At 46.5% G+C, this 24,698-nt stretch overlaps 1 protein-coding gene across 2 annotated transcripts; it reads right to left on the reverse strand.

Annotated features, from left to right (window-relative positions):
• Positions 1-551: 551 nt before the first annotated feature.
• Positions 552-24,156, reverse strand: mtss1la (MTSS I-BAR domain containing 2a). 2 transcript variants are annotated; one of them, XM_053427599.1, is made up of 14 exons: positions 23,674-24,156; positions 20,785-20,846; positions 20,586-20,659; positions 10,162-10,246; positions 9,514-9,605; positions 9,339-9,413; positions 6,868-7,025; positions 6,674-6,781; positions 5,704-5,801; positions 4,232-4,364; positions 3,460-3,534; positions 2,556-2,723; positions 2,220-2,388; positions 552-1,978 (listed from the first exon to the last, which is right to left on the reverse strand). In XM_053427599.1, the coding sequence occupies exons 1-14, from the start codon at positions 23,740-23,742 to the stop codon at positions 1,158-1,160; spliced, it is 2,187 nt and encodes a 728-aa protein (XP_053283574.1). In that variant the 5' UTR covers positions 23,743-24,156; the 3' UTR covers positions 552-1,157. The 2 variants fall into 2 exon arrangements, with proteins under 2 accessions (XP_053283574.1, XP_053283575.1); XM_053427600.1 differs by lacking the exon at positions 3,460-3,534.
• Positions 24,157-24,698: the final 542 nt, after the last annotated feature.

Genomic DNA, 24,698 nt, shown 5'->3' on the forward strand with positions numbered 1-24,698 from the left:
ACAAGGGGACTGCGGCTTAGTACATCGTGTGACTGTGGGCCACGAGAGCCGAGCACTAAATTATCTTGGGAAATGCGACAGACAAAACTTTGAAATTTTGAAATCACGTCGAGCCTACTGCTGCTGGAGAAATCATAAAATACTGATAGCCTACTTTTAACTGCAGAATAGAAATGTAGAGAAAGATCCTGGGGGGGAAACAGGATCTTCTAAGAAATAAAATAAATTATAAGTAATGAAATTTTTACTTCAAAACCCTGGTGGTGACCCATTTTACCACTAATTATACAGTGAGTATTACATTTCTTTTTTTAAATATGTTTGATTCCTTTGCCTCCCAAACAATAATAATTTGAAATGTCTTACTTATGAATAAGTCATCATGTCTTGATGACCACTCAAAGCTCTTTATGGTACAATTTTGCAATTCACTCATTCACACACACATAGTTCACATGAGCAACTAGGGACGTGGGATGGGGCAAACTGGGATCTGACCGCCGACCTTCTGGTTAGTGGACGACCAATAAAGACATTTTTGGACAAAGACATTAACAATAAAAAGCCTGTTTAATTGCAGAATATATTGACAGTACAGTACAGCAATAAAAACACTGCCATATATGCTCCATTTTACATGACTTACACAGCTGCTGTTCAGCTTATGAAACAAAACAGTAATACGGTACTTGTACAGTAATGATGAGGAACACAACACACACAGACGGGCTCACACAGACAGGTCGCCGTTTTCAGAGAAACGCACAATATTATAATAATCATAAGAGCAAGAACAAGGACACACAGCGTTCGAACCCGTGACGTCTCGGCCGCTGGGTCTAAAGGGACTGACGGGGCTCAAACTACCGGTCACACAGGGAGCAGAGACGCACAGCCACACAAAAAAACAACAGAAGAATAAAAACCAAAGAATATGGATTACTTTGTACGTACACAATACATACATGACATCAAAATGAAATGACTTGACATAGTTCGTGGTCACTCATCACGTCAGTCGACTGGCCTTCATTCACCACACGTTACATCCTCCTTGAGCCTCAGTTCATGTATTACATGAGCGCTGTTGCATGTTACTACAAAGCTTCATTTTGTCAATAAGGACACAGCTGCTTCACAGCCCTCCTCTCCTCGAGCTACCGCAGGATCCTGGGGCCCGACCTGTCGTCAGTCACCGTCTTGCGGAGCCTCACTCCCCGGCGTATTGACACCAGCACGTCCAGGTCCTCCTGGGTCACGGAGGACAGATCCTGGGGTGCATGCTGAGCCGCCTCCCCCAGCAGCAAGCTGGGGAAGGGGAACTGACCCTCACCGAGGGCGTGGGCACTCGCTGCCAGCTCCCCAATCTTCTCCACCAGGCTGTGGCGGTTGGCCGCGAGCAGAGGGTCCTCCTCAGCACTGTGGGCGGCCATGCCAGCAGCCTGCTGGGCATAAACAGTCCTGTCCCCCCCTCCCCCTCCGCCTCCTCCTCCTCCCAAGCCCCAAGTTGTGTCAGGGAGGCTCATCCGCTTTGGAGAAGCCCTCATGTAGTCGTTAGCAGATAGGTCATCCCCGTACAGAAACTCCTCGCTGCCCGTACCATGCAGTGACGGGCTTCCATACCCCGGGGAGTCAGGTACTGTGGGGGTTTTAACCGGCACGATGGGGGGCCGAATGGGAATGGGGCCAGATGTGGATGGCGTGCGTCTCACGCCGGTTTTGGAGGATGGTGTCCGGCGAATCGTGGCTGTCCCCGAGGTGATGGCTCCTGAGCTGCTTCCCCCCGCACCGTTGGGAGTCCCCTGCAGGGTCTTACCTGCAGGCAGACCGGCTGTGCTGGCGGGTCTCTTGGTCTGGATCATGCGGCGGTAGCTCTGAGCAATGTTACTGTGGCGTGGGATGGTGGAGGACTTGTCAAAGTCTGCCTGCCCTTCGCTGTCAGCATCCCCATTGAGTGAGTAGCACTCATAATCCGAACCTGGAAGTGAGTGAGTGTCACAGTGATTCATGAGGATCTATTTTTTACACCCAATAATAAAAAGATACTGACACCGACAAGGCTGGGAAGAGTTACTGTGCGGCTGCTTCCTTACAATATAATGTACAGTAAATCAAAATGGCAGAAAAGGCTATTACTACATTAGAAAGCACACAGGGAGGTGTACATGTGAAGGTAAATTGTCATTTGAAAACTAAAGAAAGGTCGCCTGGGTGTTTACCTTGTGAGGGGATGGTGTCCTCGGAGCAGGACGGGGTGTTGGTCTGAGTGCTGTAGCCGCTCGAGTACTGCAGAGAGTCCCTGCTGCTCTTCTGCTGGTGCTCCATACTCAGGCCTCTGGTCAGGACCATCGCTAGAGTGCTGGCTGCTGGAGAGAGGGGCTCGCCATGCTGAAGCACACACACACACACACACATACATGGTTACAGATACAGACAGGTAGGAAATACATAAAGATGAGTACATTTACATATCCTCCTCACCACACCACGTTTCCCAGGGCACATCAATTTATATACTGACATTTGAATGTTTACTCCCCGGGGGACCTTCTTACCTTGCTCGCTGGGCCAGGTCGGCCTCGGTGTGAATCATCTGGTTGCATCCCAGAATACCCATGTGGACTGGGCGGCGCCTCCAGGTCTCTCATCTTCTCCACAGACTCCCTCCTACGCTGCAGAGTGCTGGCCAGCGACGGCTCGCAGGAACTCAATTTGGCCCAGTCCTGCAGCGGCACATGGAACAATGAGTCGAGGCCTCCAACCGGAGCATGTCCAGCGATTTGCCATCCAACTCTCGTACTGTCGGCTAACACGGACGCTACTGGTTTGGCTCATGAACTGGTTAGATGCTCGGAAAGGTGTGGGCTTATAACAGTGGGCTGGGTAAGTGTTGTTAAATGATAGAGCTGCTTCAGTTCAGCACATCTTTGCGAGGAAAGAGGATGAAACCGAGCTTGATGAGCAACAGCAACATGGGTGTTTGTGAGCTTAATCTTCTACGCTGAGTAATGTGCATGAGGGCCATAAAACACAAGCAACACAGTTTTAAAAAGAGTGGAAAGAAATTAAAAGTAAAATTGCAAATGAAGACAAACCTTCCAGCTAGGAACCTTTGATGTGGGAGAGGGGGTGTTGGATCCGGGGGAGTGATTAAATGTGGGGGACGCAGGAAGTATGACAGAGAGAGGCCTGATGGTGCCAGTGTGTGAGAAAGCAGGGCGGAAGGTACCGAAGGATGAGCATGAGCCAAACTGCGGAACGGACAGACAAGTGTGAGTCAGGGTGCTCAACATCCAGGAACAGGTCCAGGACCAGCCGAACTGCGGCTGTCAAGTACAGAATCAAGTGGAGCCCACGGGGTCTCTTCAAACTACACAACACTGGGTGAAATGCACCGTACAACTCGGCTAATGTTTCCAATAGAGCAAGTGGGGTTGATGAGATACATGCAGCACTAACCGCCGTAGGAGAGCTGCACTCGCTGACAGACTGGCAGGTTTCTGAAGCCTCAGAGGAGGCTGAGCTTGTTGATTTCTGGGAAACGGGAGATGGAGGAAAAACAGTGGAGGGGGAAGAGGAAATGGAGAAAGAGAGAGAGAGAGAGAGAGAGAGAGGTGTGTGTGTGAGATGAGAGATGCAGAGGAACGGGTTGAGTCGGGGTGTTGCTGATTTGTTTTTTCTCTCTCTCTCCCTCTCCCTCTCTCTCTCTGAGGGGATCTATAAGCACGTAGCCCAGGTCCAAAATAAAGCAGCGTTTTTAGATTGTGTGTTTTCCCGAAAAAGAACACTGCGTCAGTTGGAGTGCGCACACTGTAATCTGCTCTGCCCGTGAGAACCTGAGTAACTTTATCAAACCAGTGGGACAGAAATTCCACATCCGCAGCTGATAAGGCTCTATTGCAGCACAACACGGAGGATTCGGTCTGGGTTTGATTCTCCGGCTCTTATTGTAACTGCGGCTTTATCTCAGAAATGCAAAAAAGACACAAATCCCCCGTCGGATTGCAGAAGCCAGATGGAAAAAAAAAAGGGCCCCGTTGTTAAAAAGATTAAAAATTATTGTAAATCTACTTCGACAAGAGAAAGTGGACTTGTTGATGTGTCCTCTTCCCCTTGCAGTTTTTCCCTCAGCAGCTTACACGTCTGCATTTCCAGGTTTCCGATGCGATAAAAAGACCTTATTTCCCCCTGACCAAAGATGAAACTTTAGTATAATGCCAGAGACGGTTACCTGGCTGGTGATATCAGATGGCATGGGCGACGGAGGCTTGGAGTGGGTGTTGGCATCCTGGGAGACAAAGCCAGAGTCGTGGGAGGACACACTGCTGAGCCGATGGGCTCCTGCAGAGGGCATCTGGAGGAGGCTGTTGACAGGAAACCACATCAGTATATACCCCGACATACAGCGTGCGTATAAACAAGAAGGGCTTGTGATCACGATCCCAGCAGCGATTTCCCTTCCCCTTTATCCGTTTCTTATCTGAGGGTTTACGTGTAGGCTGCGGCAGGAGAACAGGAGAAGCCGGATGAAAAATTGATCACAAACGCTGTGAACATGAAGCCGGGGTGATGCGAAGAAATTCTAAATGATGCCATTCTTCTAATTTTGCTGCATCAAAGAGCATTAAAAAGTTATCCCCTCCTTTGATTCGCCTTTCCCCCCCCTGAACTCTAACAGCTATATCTGTGTTTTCCCTAGTCGTGCTCTGTCATCCTTCTCTTTGTCACCCACGCTTTTCTTTTTTAAATGTGCAACTTGTGCTTTTCACCTCCCCTCTGTGCCCCCCCCCACTCTCCACTCTCCCTCTGGAATGCATCTGAAGCTGCCTTTTCTCCTTAATCACTGTCTTCTATAAGATTAAGGAGAATTCCAAATTAGATAAGACAAATGAAATAGGATGAACCTCTCGGACAGAGAGCTTGTTTTTCTTCTATCCCACCATCAATACCCTTCCTTTTTTTTTTGGCATATCTCTGTTGTAATGGGAAATAAAGCCTTCCAACATCTTTATCCACAAGTGAATCTTGTTTCCTCACACGCAGATAAAAACCAGTGACCTTCAGTTGCAGCAGTCGAGCGCCCACTCTGAAGTTTCTCCAAGTTCTTTATTCGTTTTTAATCGACTCTCACCTTAAAATGAGTTCACACTAGCTGTGATTTGCAACTTAAAGCTGCATTAAATGAGTGAGTCAAACACCGAACTCTAAAAAAAGGCTGCAGTGGTAATTGGCAGAAATGTCAGGAGGGTTCTCTTACAGCAACACAAAAAGCAAGGCGATGATTTCCGATGACAACATTTGATATTCCTCTCGCTCAATATTGCAGATTTTAAAATGTCTTCTTGTTTTCTTGGCCTGGAATCTACTTCTGACCCACATTTTAATGAATAAATTGCTCAACCGTCGCCTCATAAGGCCTCATCATGAATATGTGGATTCTGGTTCTCGTGCAGGCTCGTGGCTTTCAGGCTGTGATGTTTCACAGCTTTGGATCTAATCTGCCTGTAAGAAGCTTGGGAACTGTAAATCTGCTCCAAGCAAGAGCTGAGAAGGGGGGGCGGGGGAGTCGCATCCGCTTGTATTCATGACAGACTTTTAATATTTCATTCAATGCAAATGTGTGAGAAATGACACTGCACACGCTAAACAGAGAGCAAAGGGTGATAAGGTGCGAATATGTGCATGTGTCAGATAGAACATCACCTGCACATGCTGCTCTTCCTGGAGTTAGCGCTGCTGGGGGAGGAGGGGGGTGTCTGGTACGACCAGCTGTAGTCTGAGCCTTTCAGGTCCCGGATCACCTGAGACAACAACGTAACCAAACGGTGAGGATACAGTGGCAACAGCAGCCATAGATCTAACTGCTCAAGATACAGAAACACGTGTCATCAAATCGATTATTGTTGTGGTAAGATTTAAAAAAAAAAGAGATGCATAGTCACAATAGATTTAAAAAACTTTCAACGACAAATATCTAATAAGTACACGAGATGATCACATTTGATCTCTTCTACTTATTATACTGCACAACTCTCTGGTGTTGTTATTTAATTGGTATTTTTGCGTCTCTGCTCTGCTGCTGTGACACATTAACGTCCCGCTGGAGATGAGCAGAGTCATTTATTAATCTAGAAACTGCATCAGATAACTGGCTAATGGCAGCGATGCATCTGACTGTAATTTAAAAGTTAAACGATATTTCACTTTTTTTATTTCAAATGTCATTAAAAGACAAAACCAACAGTCTGTAAATCTCTTTCCCGCTTCAAGCCCATTTTCTCCAGTTGAAAACATAAATCTTTACAGACAGATCACAAATAATTACTTTTGTTTGTAGAAAAGACCAAACAACTTCTTAAAAACAACTGTGTGATGCAAATATTACTCAAGCATCAGTCAAAAGCAACTTTATGGTTTAAATTTGTTAAATTTGATTAAGGTTAAATCAAACTTTAAACACAGAAAACATGTGTTTGCTGGATCAATTGATTGTTCATCCTTTTCAAGATTATAATGACAAAATCGCAAAAGCATTGAATGATAAAAGTAAAATATATCTGCAGACTTTTCATTTAATAGAAATGCAAATATACTCGTTTTGATTATGATCCAGATAACCTGAGCAGCTCTGAGAAATAAATAAGTTGGCATCATTTCAGGCTCTGCACCTCACCTGCTCACTGGCCGGCGGCAGCTTGTGTGGGTCTTCAGTCAAACCAGTGAGATCGTCCACTATGGGCTGTAAGTGTGTGATCTCTCCCAGCATGGCGATCTCTACAGTCTGGAGCAAGAAAACAAGGATGCATTGAATTAAACCGCCCTTTGTGTTTTTACTCTCTATTCTCTGCTGTGCAAAGAGCAGCTCACCACCACAGACTGCAGCAGGGTGATGAATGAACAGTAACGGCTTCTCTCCTCCAGCAGGGCTCTGCGCACCGCCTGCTTCTCCGTCTCCTCCATCAGCAGGTACAGGTCACTCACGTCCTGCATGGCACTGTCCAGCTGGGGGCGCAGGTTGCCCCGGCCTGGGAGGAGGCGAAGCGAGGAGGGGGGGGAAGAATAGATGGGAGGAGGGTTGAGACAAGATAGAGGAGGAGGAGGAGGAGGAGGAGGAAAGTTGGAATGGAGGGAGATAATGGATGTGTACACAGAGGAGGGAGGAGGTAAAAAAAAATGGAGATGATTAGAACACATGGTGATAAATTGCTCGTGTACTAGCGGTCAACGCACTGACAAACATTCTGATGGTTCATGGGAATGAGGGGATGAGTCGGCGATTCCGAGTTGATGCAAAGCAACTGGTGGTGACTCCTGAAATGAATGTGATGCCACAGTGACACTGGATGATTGATGATAGACGGCAAAAGGATGAAGATGAAGATGAGCAATGAGAGGCCAAATTCTTCACTTGAGAAAAGACACGCTGCCAGATAAATGTTTTTTTTCACCCTGAAGTTTAATAGCATCTGCAGTGCCTCAGCATTTTTGGTTAAAATCTCAAAGAGTGCCCTCACTGTCCGTCTCTCACATATTTATCTCTTATATCCACAATTCTGTCCTTCTACACATCTACCTGCCAATCTTATATCTATCTATTTAATATGTATCCACTGTATATCTAACTACCTTATATCTATTCATCTTACATCTATCCATCTGACTATCTTCTACATCTGATACCTATATATACACACATCTTATGTCTATCTACCTTATATCTATCCAACTTATATCCATCTTCCATCTGTCTTACATCTATCCATCTATCTATCTATCTATCCATCCATCTATCTATCTTCTACCTCTGATACCTAGCTATAAGTTTTCTATCTACCTATCTATCCGTCTCTCCAACTAACAACACTGTCACAGTCTGTAGCAGACAACACGTTGAACATCTGTCTGACACCGGTCTGTGTGTTGAACACTTCATCACGTTAATTGGCTGATCTTCCAGCGTACCTGAGGTTTAATGGGCCACAAATTAAACACACAGAGCCGCCGAGGATCTGACAGCCTGCCACTTAATAGGTTCTTAAAAACGGAAGTTTAAGTCTGTGCTGAGACACTTAGTCATCATCCCGGAGCCAAATGTCAGCTCGTGACAAGATGATTTTACTAACGGGCATGAGAGATTGTCACACTGACGGGAAGCCAAAGGAACTGAATTGGCAGTTTCTTACTATATTCAAAAGGCATTTATCATATTAAAAAGGAACAGGTCGGGCGAACACTGTCATATCTCTGGAATAGATCAGTGTCAATGTTCATTTTAAGAGTAAAGTCATAGACTTTAAATAAAGATGGACGACATAACTGTTTTGCAAAAGTGAAGCCAAAAAGCGTCTTGATTACCCCGTGGTGGCTGCTAGCAACATAGATTATAAACCAGCTCCTCCATGTTAGTGGATGGGGCATGGGCACTAAATTTCTGGGAAGTGGGAGGATTGGGAGACATGTGTCCACCTTTACATACAGTCTATAAGTAAGACCTGTGCTTTTCCTGCTGTGACCTGGTCCCGTTCTCTTACTCCTGTGTAGTGTTTATTATTTATTGTTACGAATTTGGGGGAAATCATTCGTAAGATATTTACAAAGAATGCATTGCTTGAGGTTTGGATTAAAATGACGTTCAGACAATTTCTTGCCGTTAGGTGAGAATAAAAACACATCACTCTCTTGTCTGTCTATATATAGTTTGCATATGTACCTGTACAGGCATGAAAGTGGCATCAATCTTTTTATGTAATTTTTATTATAAAAATTTCTTTAACCACAAATGCTAAGACAACGCAGGGTTTTCTTTGACTGGCAGTTTCACCTGAAGATGGTTATGATACTTTTGAAACGATCTTTTCATTGAAAAGTTCTCATTCAAGGTTAAGTTTGGCCAACATACCCAGAAGCTCTGCAGCCAGGGTGGGAATAGAGCAGGGGTTGCAGGGACAGGCGAGAGGAGGAGAGACAGGAGAACAGGCAGTGTTAGCTCCATCAAATCAGGACACATTGCAGAAGAGTGGCCAAGGCCACGGGTGAGATTTCACCATGAAAATAGCAGTTTGATTACAACCAGCAGAAGGGGCTGTTTCAAGCCCAGCCAGGAAAGAAGAATATTTCTTTGGCTTATGATTAATAAATCATTATGATTAATAAATCATCCAAAAGCTGTGGAGGAGCATCTGAAACCGTGCCAGGCCTTTTGATTTGATTTGAGGTGTCATTTTCAGCTCCACACTCTAGATGGCACCAGTTCAATCTGAAACATTGGTACAGCAGCCAAGCAGAAACCAGCAGAGTTTCACAACAGGTCCTTTGGTCAACAGGTGGGTTTTTCTCACCTTTTCTTGCTTTTTTCTGGAGCTTGACGGTGTCCAGAGACTTCCTTTTAATCTCCTGGCGAGAGCGCTTGTATTCTGAAGAGAACAAGGCAAAGCCAGAGCTGTGTCACCTTCTCTCCAATATGCACGTTACTTAAAAAGAGAATCACATCACTGGTGCTCGCTGGGTGTTCACCTTTGGCGTGGTCTTTGTCCAGCAGATTTGCCGTCTTCTTCCATTCCTCTAATCTGTCCTGCAGCGGCGTAACCAGACCTTCCATAAGAGCACTGCAGCCACAGGAACAACAAACACAGATTAATGACACACATAAAAACTCAGCCACACAAATTACCAAGTATCGGCTTGTGTATATGCAATATTTCAATATATGTGTATGTAAAGTATATTTAGTGTATTTGTATGCAAGTAAAAAACAGTGGTTGAGTAAGTACTTACTTAAGGAAAAGTACTAGTAAATAGGCAGAAAAGTACTCTTTAACCACTTGAATAAAAGTAAGTGAGTACTTACTTTTAAATCTACCTGAAGTATTAAAAGTAAAATATTTTCTGATATATGTGGTGTAGTAAAAGGGAAAAGTACCCAAAGATGAAATCACTCAAGTAAATCAAAGGTACATACGTACTTAAGATGTACTTTGTTACATCCCACCACTGAGTAGGGATAGATATAGTAGTATATTACACATGTAAATTTATGCAATGATTTGTTAACGTTGCTATGATCATCTCTCTCTCTCTTTCTTCAATAGGCTGCTGAGTGCTTTTCTGGGATCTGGTTTGAATCTCATTGACCTTTGTGATAAATAAAAAAAACACACTTACTTGGTGAAATGGCGCAATTTGCCCTCGATGCTGCGGTGTCGCATACACATCCTCGTCAGAGCGGAGCCAATGTCCCTGGTGGCACCTTGAGAAAGACAAACAGAAAAATGAAGAGTTAAGCATTACACATGATAGATTCGTTTCCTGCTGCCGCCACTAGGTGGACCTGCCCAGGCTGTGGAACCCGAGAGCAGAGCCTGTAAATGTCATATTTGTCTGTGAAACTACACGTGACGCACTAATGGAAACTAAAATCCTACACCGAGTCCTTCCAGGTCCAGAAAATGTGCATTCCCCCCCCCGACACTTCATTACGTGCACGATTCTTGCCACCAGCTCGTGTGACTTGCTTACTGTACTTTTCCTCTCTGTTGAAGTGTAATTAAAATGGGGTCTTAATCTCCTAAGGCCCAGGCTGCTCCACTGTCTTACTGATGGTTAGCAGCCTGGTGTAATACATGGCGGCGCTGATCCTGTTGCAATCTGGGCCACATAGGGCTAATCTGAGGGTCTCTCACCACAGACACACACAGACACACACAGACACACACAGACACACACAGACACACACAGACACTCAAAGGGAAAGAGAGGGGACATCTCTCAGCAGTAGGCCTCTCACAGACAAATGAATTTGAGAGATTTTTGGAGTGTATGTGCACAGGTTCGTGTGTGTGTATGTGTGTGTGTGTGTGTACAGGTGGTGCAATTCACCAACCCCCACTGCCCACCCCACCCCCTCCTGTAGCACCCTTTCCAATGTTCTCATCCCCTCTATCCCGGAGGAAAAAGGAGGGAACCCTGTAAGGGGATATCCCTCTATTCTTCCCTACCGGCTCTGCCTTTCCTGTTCTCTCTGTTTCCTAAACACCATTCATGCAGGGTGGACAGAGAGAGAGAGAGAGAGAGAGAGAGAGAGAGAGAGAGAGAGAGAGAGAGAGAGAGAGAGAGAGAGAGAGAGAGAGAGAAACTGGCTCTGACATGCACAGCAAAAATAAGCAACAAAAAAAAAAGAGCGATTAGCCAGAATAAAAACAGAAAAAAAATTGACTCGCACAGCAGCTCTGAAATCAGACACTTTGTTAGGAATGCTTCAGATGGTTGTGAGCTGAGATCTGTGCTTTCTTTCCTGCGATCACATAAAGAAACTAGGTTACGGTCTCCAGTCGATGTCACGTCACACACTCCAGCACTCGGCTGTCGACTTCACTGACTGTTCCCCTGGTTCAAAGACACTCAGCTGCAGATCTGGACGCCATCTCACAGAGATCAGACAGATGTGGAATAACCCCGGTGTGTTTGTGTGTCTGGAAGAGAGAGAGAGAGGAAGGGAAGGTCGTCCTCTGTCTGCATCGCTTTTTTCAGGGTGACAGGTCAGAGGTGAAAAGTCGGGAAGTGATTGAAGTAACACGTGGAACCTATATGCCGAGCTCCTCCTATAAATAGCCAAAGAAGTGTCCATCTTTAAGGGAGGAATGACTCCAAAGAATGTTCACAGCAACTGACTGGGACATTTGCTTTCTCACATTCAGCCCTACCAGATAATTTCGGGAGATTGTCAGCTCACGTCTGAAAGAAGCAATAGAAACACACACACGTAGGACACGTGTCCTCAGGTTACGCCTCTCTCCACTTCTCTTAATAGCAATGCAGGATGCATGCACAGCTGCAAATCAGCTTTTGCAGAGGCAACAAGCAGGATGGAGGGAGACAGGAGAGAGAGAGAGAGAGAGTAATGTGGGCCCTTTTATCTCTCTAACAGACTTTCCCAATGTCGCCGTCTTACCCCTTAACCACGCCCTCCCCCCTGTCCCATCCACACCTGCCAATTTCCCTCCCGTCTCGCCCTCTCCTCCTTCCCCTCCCGGAGGGGGATCAGCTGACAGCTACATCCTGGGGAGGTCCAGAGGCTTCCTGCCAGTGTCGCAGAGCCCTGCTGGCCTCTGGCCTCGACCGGACGGACAGGGACGCAGGTCTTCACTCCCACAGCACCCGGCATGCACACAGGCATGTGACGAACGCACACAGGCTGGAAGGAGGGTTTAGATGGACTCAAAAGAAAAGTTTCTTTCCCTTTTCTCCTTTATTTCATTTCATATTTATCTTAACTTTGAACAGAGATCCATTCTCTGTTGCTCTTTAAAGTGATATTGTTTTTTTTAGAATTATTTCAATTTGAGATACATTTTTGATTTGTGATACTGGGCTGTATAAATAGAAATTTAGCCAACTCCATCCCTCCCTTAAAATCTTCTGATACCTGACCTTATAGAGATTTGGATCCTGACTAAACATGGGTAGCAACTGGGAAAGTGATTATTTAGCAGACCTGGACCCCTGGGGCTTCAGGGGGAGCAGGGCTGACCTCATAGCAGACACCCACACGTGCATGAATGAAGCAAAACACAGACCAGGATGAGAGAGAGCCGTTATGCAACCCAGTCATATATCTTAGGACACGTAACTGGGACCGACCGAGTAGCACGGCAATGTGTGGTTGATTAAAACAGCACTTCTCTCATGCAGATGGCGCCTGACTCAACATATATTCAGAACACATATAGAAATTGAAGCCAGATCTGCTGCGTATGTCTCCGGGTACATGGGAATTTCAGGGAGAAGGTCAAGCCTCTACTGACTGGTTTTGGTGGGAACACTAAGCTCCAGTTTCCAGCACCAACACAGTGTGGTCCAAGTGTTTAGTGAGTGGTTCCATCCAGAGGTCTGGTTCTGATTAACTGCTGATTCCTTGGGGAAGGAGGAGCATTTTAATAGGCCTGCTTTATAGGGAACTCTCCTGCAGGGAGCCGGGAACCAGGAGCCAGGAGCCGGGAGCCAAACTGCCACGGGTCTCTCCCCTGATGTCTCCAACACTGAATCTTAGCTCGACTATCTCTCTCTTCCAGCATCTACACGTTCAGCTCAGACTTAATTTGCAGCCGCGACCACCGAGCTGGAGTGAGATTCTGCTGCCTCTGGACTCGACTGGTTTTCAAGCTGAAGCCGTTCTCCTGGGTGCTGGCTCTCTCTCTCTCTCCGCTTCCTGTGTCAATAAAACATGTTTATATGGGACAAGCGAAAAGGTACAGAACATCCTCAAGGTTTCACTTCCAGGAATATGAAGTCCCTGTTTTTCTGACACACTCTCATAGAGGGAGCTGAGTTGGGAAATTCCGTCGCTGGCACCTCAGCCGCGGAGCTGGCTGCGGCTGGCACAGACAGTTAAGCCTCCTGCCTTTTCCCCTCCCTCAACCCTTTTAAGTGTGAGCTGGCAGGGACACAGCGGAGGCCGGTGACGGATGAAAAGGGCCGCTGGGTGAGAGGGGGGGATGAAAGAGGGTACACACTGCCGAGGTGCGGCCTGGTACTGGTCGGTCAGGGGGCAGAGGAAGTGCGAGCTGGCTGCCGCAGGTGTAGCCGGCGTTGCCAAAGACAAGATCCCACAATTTAAGGTGAAAAGTCAATTTGTCTACAGAGCACCATAAGGGACGAGAGTTTCTGGGGATACAACATCAAAGAACCTTTCCATTCAACAACCTTATATTTACCACTGGAAATGGCTTTTAAGGAGATTCAGTACGAAAGACTTTAAACCTTCTGTTCAGTTGATGCTGGGTATAATTGCATAAAATGTATATGTTATAGTCATTGTTAAATCATCATGGAATTGTTTTAATCCTTCAGAACTTTTATAAAACCCTCTCTCTAAATATCTAAAAGATATAAATATTAGCATTGAAAACGTATTGAAAGACACTGAAACTGTTAAAGTATAACACTGCAAAAGACATTAATAGAGTGAAACAAGTGAGGACACGTTCTTAATCATCAGGATAATAAATCAATGGGAAGAGTGTTTTCAGCTGTTAAATGCGGAGCAGAGAACATTAGAGTTCCATTAATGAGATTCTTTGTAAATATATACATTTCCATTAGGCTGCAATTATTGATTATTTTCATTATTTATTATCCCTCAATTATTTTACAGATATTTGTTTCTTCAAGAAGAAAATAGCGTAAATGACCACAACTACAACACAACTTCCCAAAGTGACATCGTCACGTTGCACTTTCTGTCCGAAACCCCCAAAAATATACATTTTACAATGTTTTGCAAACTGTCCCATATGTGAAGCCTGAGATGTCCTGTGAATGTGAGGGTGGGTCTGAGTGAAGGTGTGTGTGTGTCTGCAGCAGCAGTTATCAAAACAGCATTCGGGGGCCTTTGTGTCCCTTCCTCACAATGTCTCTCCTTACCAGAAAACAATAGTAATGAAAGGCAGAGGAAACAGCCTCAAGATCAAATGTTTCATTCACACACACACAAACACACACTCATCCCATTGTTGTCTGGCCAAACAGTACAAGCAGCAAGTTTCACCTCTCAACCAGTAACACACACACTCGTAAAAAGCTCCAAGTGTGATGTGGTGTGAACGTGTTCTGGAGCGCATTAGGACAAGACTGGAGGAGGAGCAGGAGAACAAGGAGGAAGTTGGACTTTTCTGCTGGAGGAGCTTCCTGCTCAGGGACATAAACGCTGCTAAAAATAAACGGCGCCCCTTGTCCAGATGTGCTGTTCATTGAAGATGAAAAAAAAAGGCGGGGGGGGGGGGGGGTGCAGAGAGAGAGAAAACAAGAGAAACGTAACTGAAAGGGAAGCGGAGGAGTAATGTATCATGCAATTAATGGGAAGAACAGCAGAACCTCGGGGACTTTCTCCACCTGCAGCTCAGGGAAACGAGCACAGATCCATCCAAGCACAAACAGTTGAAAAAAAAGACAACGGTGATTGATTCAGTAATAAATATAGAGACATCAGGAGATGACATATCTCCCCAGCAAAGCCTTCTATGGAAACTAAATAAATGGGGGACGAACAGACAGACATTGTGATCACTATAGCCCCTGCATTATATGCCGGGTGGGGGGGGGGGGGGGGGGATAAAAAGCCTTTAGGCCGGTTGACTCAGATAAGGTTGTCCTGCTCTCCACTCTTTGCAGTAAGGTTTCCATTATCTGAGCTGACAATGCACTTCCCGTTCCTTTGTTCGGCCAAAGTTAACGCTGCACTGCTCATTTGCAAACAATCCTCCAAACAATGCTGACACCACCAGTACTGCTGCTGCTGCTGCTGGTGGTGGTGGTGGTGCTGCTGCTGCTCACACAGAACTTAATGAGCTCCATCTCCACCTGTAGTCTCTGGTCCTTGTGTTTTTTAACAATGAATTTATTATGAGACGGTTGAAATACAAAGAACCGCTCGACTCTCAGAACAATGAGATTTGTCTGTGACCTTCATTTGGGTTCTGAACTAGTTCAACTCAACTTTTAAACTGTTCTGACACAGTGTCTCATAGAGCTGCCGTGAAGAAGTATTAAATACATATACTCAACCCTAATAAGATACTGCTGAAGAAAACGTATGCCCCCAGCACATCCGGGAAAGATCTCTTAATTAAATTCAGACGAGTCTGTAATCATGCTAACAGCTTGAGGCTGTAATTAGCACATGGATGCTCCGAGTTAAATGCTAACATCTCAATTCATGTCAGTGGTGGCTTGTAATGAAGTACATTTACTGTAGCTAAGTACATCCTTTCATGTATTGCTTCTTTTTGATTTTACTCCATTCCATTTATCAGCAAATGTTTGTCTATTTATTTGTACTTTTTCTTGGGTAAAATGATTGAGTGTTCGTTAGTGAGTTAACTTAGTTTTAGCATTTGCTTATAAGCGATCCATCAAATAGTTGTTGAGATATTTCTAAGAACATAAACCTCATGGGGTTATCCGGGGAAAAGTCAGTGGAGCAACAAAGTCAGGAACAATGCATCCTCTGGGGATCACGAATATTTGGACTGAAGTGGTGGAGGCACTGACTGTATCCAGTAGACGACATACAGCCCTTTGAACATAGTGAGGTTGCCATCAAACACGGTTCTCAGTAAATGTTTTCCAACTGTTCCAACCTTATAAAAATATGTTTGAGTCCTTTTCATTCTCTCTGTTAAACGTTCTCCCTTGCATTCCTCTATCAGGCTCTCTCTCTCCCTCTCTCCCTCTCTCCCTCTCTCTCTCTCTCTCTCTCTCTGTAGTTCCCCTCATCTCTCCAGCTCCTGTCCACGCTGACTTGTTGTTCAGGATACAGTACAGCCGAACACAGTGTTCCACTCAAGTCTCATGGCTGTCTACTTATTCACTCCTCAGAGCAAGAGTCACGCTGAGCCGAAATATTTGTTTTCACTCTCATCTGCTCTTCACATCATTGTTCTGGCCACTTCACCCTTCACTTTTTGTACGTAGTCATTATAATAGCTGGAAAACATTCATTTGTGGCGGGACCGCATTGAGTTCTGAGGGCTGAAAAGGAGACGGAGCAATGTGTTGGGAAGCTTTCAGCTCAGTCTGACAGACAAGGTAGACTGCTCGGATAAATAGAAGGCTCCTGTGGCTTCTTAACGTGACCTTGTGGATATCACGAAATACCTGAGGAGCCTAGCATACAATCAGCAGACTAGTAGGTGGCTGGAACGCTCATCAGTGCGACTGCATGCACATGAATGTCCACAATCTAGAGCACTTAATCTCATTTTACAGAGTCAAACCCCCACAAGATGTAACTCTAGGCCCACATCAGGCTGGAACATGGAATGCCCCTGCTTGATGGATGTCAGCGCCAGTCACATGGGCACACTCTCATTATTTGACATGTCTGTAAAAATAGCTGTGCTGCTGGGATGGTGCGGAGGACAGTAATCCCCTGATCTCGCCCAGTGCTAGGCCGCGGCCGCATGTCGTCCATGCCAGGCTGTCCAGATGGCTGGTCGGGATATCTCTCCCATCTGCCAACCCAGAGAAGCACAGCGGCCAAGCAGATTACTGCTTCACTGACACACTGATCTACTAGCATACCTCAATGCCTCCACTGAGTTATAGACTAAATGAGTAAGAAAATAAAAGACTGAGAGGCAGACAGGGGGCGGGGGGCGGGGGGTTGCACTGACCCCAGTGGAAGTGTGAGTAATGCTGTGGGAACTCGGTAGGCTCTGGCACACAGATGTAAAGAGAAAGAGGTTTGGTCTGTGCTGGACACAAACTTGCAGTGCATGGCAGTCTGGCCGGTGATCCCAGAGTGTGAATTTTTAAAGCTGGGGGTGGCTGATCAGGACGGGCAGGGAAGGCAGTCTGTGTCTGTGTGTTACAGAGTGGGGCTAAGAGGATTAGCTAAACGCCTCTGCCTAGCCCGGATACCCAGAGCTGTGGAAATCCCACTGCAGCCACAACCCCCACTCTGGCCAAACCACCCCCCTCGCTGCATGGCCTCACCTCTCCGAAAAAATGTGTACAGCCTGTATTTCATACCATAATGGAACATTAGCCCTGAACTGCCGACTCTTTGACCTCTGTCCACTTCAACCGTGTCCAGAAATGGAAGCGATGAAGTCAACCGTCCACTAAACCACATGTCACCCGGCCTAGCAACAACAAAGCACCAAACACAGGGCTTACTATCCTGCTGATAAGTCCGCCGCTCTATAATATGTCACACAACAATTTAATATGAAACAACGAAAACTGCTCTAGACAACACACCAAAAACCATTAGGCTGACCAATCCAACAATAAAAACATTCCAGAGACCTGCAGGGCCTCAAACTTTAGTCCCATGAAAGATGGGTGTTGAAACATGGAACATTTATCTTTTAAAAAGGCCAAAATTCTCCAAATACATCCATCTGATATAGACTTCGTGGTTGGCGGAGCCTTATTAAACCCAGATGCGAGTTGTCTGCTCTTTTGACACAGATCCATCAACGCTGCTTGGAGAAACAGTGCTGCCGGACACAGGGCCAAAACGCCAGGCCACCGACTCCTCCAGCTGCTCCATAAAACACAGCCGCTGACGCCACGGCCGTGACCATAAACTCTAAAAAGAACACTGAACAGAACAATGTTAGTCTGACACATGAACACGCGGGAGGGTGTTGTGTGAGGTGGAAGTTCGAGGGGATGATCTCAGAGAGGATACTTTAAGGACGCCCTTCCGAGTTGGAGACACCACAAGCGGCAGGACAGGAAATAATGACATCCTCTTTTCATTCACTGTCCTCTCTCCAAGGTTTCATCAAGGAGCCATGAATGACGGGGAATGTTGCTTTCGTTGGCAGGAAGCGTGTGTGTGCAGTCTGGAGAGCCGAGGGGGGGGGTGAAGGAGGTGAGTGTGTCAAAGGTAGACTGAGGGAAGCAGTAGAAGAATAAGATCAAACTTCCAGCTGTGTCAGCAGCTGCAGCTCATGCCCCCCCCCCCCCCCCCCGATCAACATAGTGGAATCGGGGGCGACTGCGATGACGGCTTACAGCTTGTAACCAAGGGCCGGCCCCCCTGTGGTGCAATCAGCCCTATAAGGCCATGCAGACGCTGAGGCAAACATGATCGCTGCAGACAGACTGGAGAAGGGAGACCGACAGACAGACAGACAGAAGGAGGGGGAGAAACAGCCACAGAGATAGAAATTACTGTTTCCTTAGCAAGTATAGGAAGAGTGGAACATGTGGATGTATATATTTTAGAATAATAACATGACAGCTGTCGGAAGGTCACCTTTGCCTTAAAAATGTCTATGGAAAACTGGGTTCAAAGGCCACCGGGCCACCCTGAGCCAGGCCCAGTATGTATCGACATTCCTCCTGCCAAATTAATTGCCGGGGTTTGGAGCTCGCTAAGAGACTATTGCAGCTCCCAAAGGGGAAATGGGATTTAATGTTACACTGGTTCAGAGCAGAAACAAACGCTCTTTTAAATTCTTTGAAATCCTCGTCGGAATTGAAAAGAGCACATGGACCAAACACCGGAGATGTTTTGGTTGTAATTTGTATCCAGCATTGAAGTCATTAAATAATTCAAATAATAAAATTGTTTGCCCTGCTATCCTTATTTGGACTTTGCATTGACGTCCAATCATTGTGGACAGCCTAACCAAAACCTTATCCACAACATAAGCATGACTAATCCATGACTAACTCTAACCACAACTCACATCACACCCCTAACATTAACCATCACAACCTAATATCTAACCCTAATACTAACCCCAACACTAACTCATGTCTTAACCATGAAAGTGGGTCAGAAAGTGAGGAACGATTCAAAATGTCCTCACAAACACACTAATGCTAAGATGATGTTATCTATAATACTCAGAAATAATAAAATTCAGTTAATAGTTTAGAAGTGACAGAAAAGACAAACACCAATCACAATGTCCCCAAACCATGGATATAATAAATACTAGGTATAATATTTTTTTTACTAGGTGGTTTCAGGTTTATTGAGGAGCAACCAGCCTTGCCATCCTCAAAGCCACCTCCACGCCACCATTATGGCTAAAAGCCAGAAGGTTTCTGATTTACACTCATGTAAAAACCATTAATTATATGATATTTCCCTCCATCCCTTGAGCCTGTGGCCTGACAACGACGTTAATCCTGAAGTTAATGTCCCTGTGAGAGCAGCAGAAGAGCGAGTGGGCGTATGAGTGACACACTTACAGGGATTTTATGCATCTATAGCAGTAAAACTCGCCCTTCTGTCTCATCCCTCTCTCTCTCATCTTTCTCTCTGGTCCACTGTTTTTTTATATACTTTAACTGGGCAGACACACTTCTTCTTTGAAGCGCTGCCCTGCCATGCTCTATACCTCTGCTTTATTGAAGCAGGCTGCCTGCTGCTAGCTGCTAGCAGGTTCACCCCCGGTGCACTTTATTTCATCTCGCAGGGTTCATGTGCGCTCACATCAGGAAGCGTTTAACGTCACCTGATGCAATGAACCATCACAGGCTTACAGGAGTCAAACTGGTGGCAAAGCGTTGAAGAAATGCCACTCTAGTTATTTTCACCAGCAGCAAGTGGTCAGTGGGGGGGGGGGGGGTTGCTGGTACTAACTGTTTTAAAAGCATGGCATGTGACCTGTGAGGTCAGGTGGCCGGCAGCTGTCACCCTTTGAATATCTTTTTGTGTGTGTGTGTGTGTGTGTGTGTGTGTGTGTGTGTGTGTGTGTGTGTGTGTGTGTGTGTGTGTGTGTGTTCAGAGTGTGTGTTCAGTGTGTGTGTTCAGTGTGTGTGTGTGCCTCTACACTTGTGTGATTGTGCACGTGGTCAGGAGCCTTTGCACGCTCGCTTTTTTTTTTGACCTACATACTGCTCTCGATGATCAACTCCAAAGAAATCTGTGTTAATCAGCCGCCTCTCTGGCCGGCTCTGTCTGCTGCCACCAGCCGGGTGACACTCAGATCAGCAGACCTCATTAAGACCAAAGGAACAATAAGCTCAGATTTTCACCCAAAATCCATCTAGTCAAAACAAGAGGGGCATGTTTTTCTCCTTTCTCCGTGTGTCACCTTGAATTAATGGAAAAAACTTACCTCTGGAGTTGGTGGCCATGTCCGCCACCTTCTGAAAGGCATCTAAAAAGGCCACTGCTGCCAGAATTGTGGTCCTGTAGAAATACATCAACACTTAGTTCACTGCACTGTGACTGCATTAAAAGTGGCTGTAAATCTTCCAGGCTGTAAATAAGAATCTTTTCACGGAGGTTTAGTCTTTGTCGGGACTATTTCTCACCTGAGTTGAGAGTGCAGCTTTGTGGCCTTGGCACTGAAGTCTTCCCACACAGGGTAAGAGCTCTGATAAGAGAAGGGAAAAGACATAATTCAAATAAAAAAGGATCTGGGCCAAGGACATTTAAGTGCACAGACAGCTTTCTCTCAAACACACAGATTCGGAAAATACATTATGTTCTCTCCAGCTTGATAGAATCTGGTACAGTGTGATTATACTTCAATGTCAGCTCTTTTCGCTGTAAGTGCGTTTTCTCCCTAATTTACACTGAGTGAAATCCAAATAAAGCCTGACTTTTTGGCCCGCGGCTAGAAACAGGCTGGCGCATTAGCCCCATGCGCTGACTTGTCTTTGACTCGTCTTTGCTGACCTTCAGCACGATTTCCCAGTAAACACTCCTGTTTCTGTTGTCCTCAGTCAACCTGCACGCCCTCCTCTCTTGTGTGTTTTGCCCGCGAGCCGGTACCTGTATTCACGTGCAATGATCTAGTTAAGCTCTTATATCATCACAAGTGTTTTTGTGCACGGGGTCCAGGTAGAAGCGCAGGTCTTTGAAAAGTCTGGATTACATTTACCCCGGGATCATCCCACAGAGCCTTGAGCTACGAGAGCAAAAGCCAAGCCTGAAACAAAGTCAAGGCCAGATCCCATTAGAGCAAGAGCTCCGGAGCCCCCTGGAGAAAGGAGAGAAGGGCCATAACCCCTCTGTGCCTCTTTGATGGAGAGGTCCCGAAACAAGCCACACATTCTGGTTATATATAGTCAGCGTGGAGTCTGGAAACAGTCCTTCACTTCTGATATAACCTCCATTCTATCAATGACAGTGTTTACCACCCAGCCTCTGCCGCTCAGAATCAGGCCTCGGCCTTCACGAGTGATTTAGGAGCCGTCGCTGCTAACAGAAATCTCTGGCGTCTCGGTCTCGCTGTCTGCACTTGACTCAAACAGGTGTCTAATTAGCTTGTGTGGCCTGTGACACCCAGGGGCAAAGAGGATGTGCTGCCAAGACAGCTGAGGGAGGAGGGGGGGAAGACGACATGCAGAGCAGTAGAGATGAGGGTGGCGCTGGGAGGGGGGGGGGGGGCGCCGATTTCCCTCTTCATCCACGCCCAGCAGCATCCAGGGAGGTGGGGAGGGATGAGACGAGGGAAGGAAGAAGGAAGAGAAAGGCTCTTCCTCTTCCAGGCCCTGTCATTCACACTGGTGGGTGAGGTATGAATCATTCTTTTTGGGAGGCTGGTAGAGGCCGCGCTGTTCCAAGGACATTTGTAGAGGTGGTATGAAATCACATCCTGCGTTTCTCTGCGCCTCCCAAACACATCGCTGATCTAATTCTTGATTGGTGATCTAATCCGGCAGAATCATTCTATCATTGCACCATCATCCTCCTCCTCCTCCATTATTTACTCTTTTTCTGTAGCTTCACCAGACACTTATATAACCAACAGGTGACGCCTGTAGCAACGCATCAGCCGAAAGGGGCAGTGTATATGCGTGTGTGTATCATGTATGTAATTGTACACTAAACTGTGACATTGTGCAGGGGGGGGGGGGGGGGGTTAAAGCTGGCCTGACAGGCTTGCGTGGCCCAGCCAGGCGTCAGGAATGAGGTCAGATGTCTGTCTCAGACAGTGGACGTGGACGTTGTGCTGACTCAGGGCTTCAGCCTCATTCATCTGCGTTGCTTATCATTACACAGACTGCCTTTTTTTTTGTAAGAGCTCCCCCCCTCTCCCGCTATCTCCTCCCCTGTCTGTCTCTCTATCTCTGGCGCTAGCGTGAAGCACAACACAAACAGGGGATGTACATGAAATCAAACCAGGGCTGTTGATAGCTGATTCCATCGGAGCCTCCCTGAATAGTCTCTCAAAAGCCACCGTTGAGCCAGAGATCAATATGAAATCTGTTGGGTGGAAAGTGGCTCTTGTCTTATTCGCTCAAATCCACACTTTGTAGAACGAGCATCTCTGCAAATGAGAGGACAGGGGAGTCGCCTCCAGGCCTGATGAATGTGTTTGCACTTTCCATCTGTTGTGGAGAACAACAACAGACCACCCTGGGTTCAACTTCCTTGAAGTGACCCCTCCCCCCAGCACACATAAACACTTACATGTGAGTGATGGATTGAGGGAGACGTCCAGGATCTATAGGTTTAATCTGTCCTGAAAGGTGGAAAGAAATCCTGTTTTCATACACACAGGATACAAGAGGTGTGTGTGTGGCGCAGGGTCATAAACTGCTTGTTGGTAAAGCAGTGCTTTCCTGACTCAGGGCCAAACAACAGGAAGCACAATCAATAACCTTTCAGCCTGTTCCTGTCCAGGAGGCTGCGGTGATGGAGCCGGTCATTCTATTTTCTGAGCATCCTTCCCTGTCTGACATTCAATGTAGAAACCCTGACTGGGCTCAAGGGTCAAATAGCCAACCAGGACAGAGATAACTGAAAAAAATATTCATTATCTTCCAGTTTTTAATTATTGTATTCTTCTTGTCCCCTGATGATTTGTTATTGAACTGATTATAGATTATATGAATGATGAAGTTGGGTTTTGACCTCTGAACCAAACGCTTAAAAGCAAAACCCTGTTCAAAACTAACCAATTTCCTCTGCCTACACTTCAATAAAAGCAAGTTACTGAGTATCACACACCCTGACCCACAGGCTGCAGTGTTAATAAGTGTAACCAGTGCCCTGACATGCAATTAACACAAAGAGAAACATGTTTCATCTCTCAATTTGTCCTGCAGCGGTGTTCCCAGTGGGGGAGGACCCGGTGAAAGAGACAAAGGCAGTAAAAACACACGTCTGATCAACCACAGCACACAACCACAAAGGTCACACAAAAACCCGGTCTACTTTAATACATTTATGTGTGTGTGCGCGTGTGTTACCTTCATGTCGTTCACGATGGCCTGGAATAATCCACCCAGCGCTCCACACTCCTTCTCCACCGACTCCATGGTGCCAAAAACAAACCCTCCCACCCCCCAAAAATAAAGCTCGTGGAGAGAAAAGAGCAAAAACAAAAAGCAGGTTAAATATCCGGCTGCTGGAGAACACGAGACATGGAGATCTGCGTTCGGTTTCGCTCCTGCAACAGCGGAGCCCGGAGAGGATGCGAAGCCGCTGCGAGTCCAGCACAGACAAAAAGAAATGTGCCGCTGCTGCTCGATGGAACCGGGGACCGGGGGGTGGGGGGGGCACTGATCCCTCTCTGCGCCGCCGCTCGCCTCGCTTTTACGCACGGGATCGCGTTGGATGCGGGGACCGGTTCACAGCCGGGAGGAAGCGTGGAGGGCACCGTGGCTCCTCATGATCAGCCGTGGTGGAAACTCAAAATAACGGAGAGCTCCCAAATCTGGGGAAGAGGGCAAGAGGAGGAGGAGGAGCAGAGGGGGGAGTGCGATGAACAGGAGGAGGAGGAGGAGGAGGAGGAGGGGGCACCACGGGAGACGGGATCGGTCGCAGGTCTGGGACGCGGGGACGCGCTCCGTTGTTAGCAGCGGAGCAGATGTCTCGGGGCTGTTGAGTCTCCAGTAATACGATCCATGGGAATGGAAAGGGGGCCGGTCAAGTTTTTTTTTCCCTTCTTCTTCCTCAAGCATAAGTGGGTGAGGAGGAGGAGACAAGAAGGAACAGCCCCCTCCTCCACTCCTCCCCTCCTTCTTCTCCCCATGCAAACAAAAGTGAAGCCTCCCCCTCCTCCTCCTCCTCCTCCTCTCAGGGAACAATTGGCTGATAATGCAAAAAGGAGGATTTCCCGCAGGGTTTTTCTCATGTTTATTCGCACACGCGTCTGCTAATGATCATTTGCATCTCTGTTAGTGGCTCTTCGTTGTTTCTCAGCAAACAGACGCATTAAGCCCCTGAATCCACAAGTCAAGACAGAGGATGTTGATTGAAAACAACAGGATTT

Source organism: Pleuronectes platessa, chromosome 7 (genome assembly GCF_947347685.1).
Source record: "Pleuronectes platessa chromosome 7, fPlePla1.1, whole genome shotgun sequence".
Taxonomy (NCBI): Eukaryota; Metazoa; Chordata; class Actinopteri; order Pleuronectiformes; family Pleuronectidae; genus Pleuronectes; species Pleuronectes platessa.

Coding starts and splice junctions, on each gene's coding strand:
- mtss1la (XM_053427599.1), bottom strand. CDS start 23,742: ATGGAGTCGGTGGAGAAGGAGTGTGGAGCGCTGGGTGGATTATTCCAG. Junction 10,247..20,585: donor CATGGCCACCAACTCCAGAG/GTAAGTTTTTTC, acceptor GTCTTTCTCAAG/GTGCCACCAGGGACATTGGC. Junction 2,389..2,555: donor GACCTGGCCCAGCGAGCAAG/GTAAGAAGGTCC, acceptor TGTGTGCTTCAG/CATGGCGAGCCCCTCTCTCC.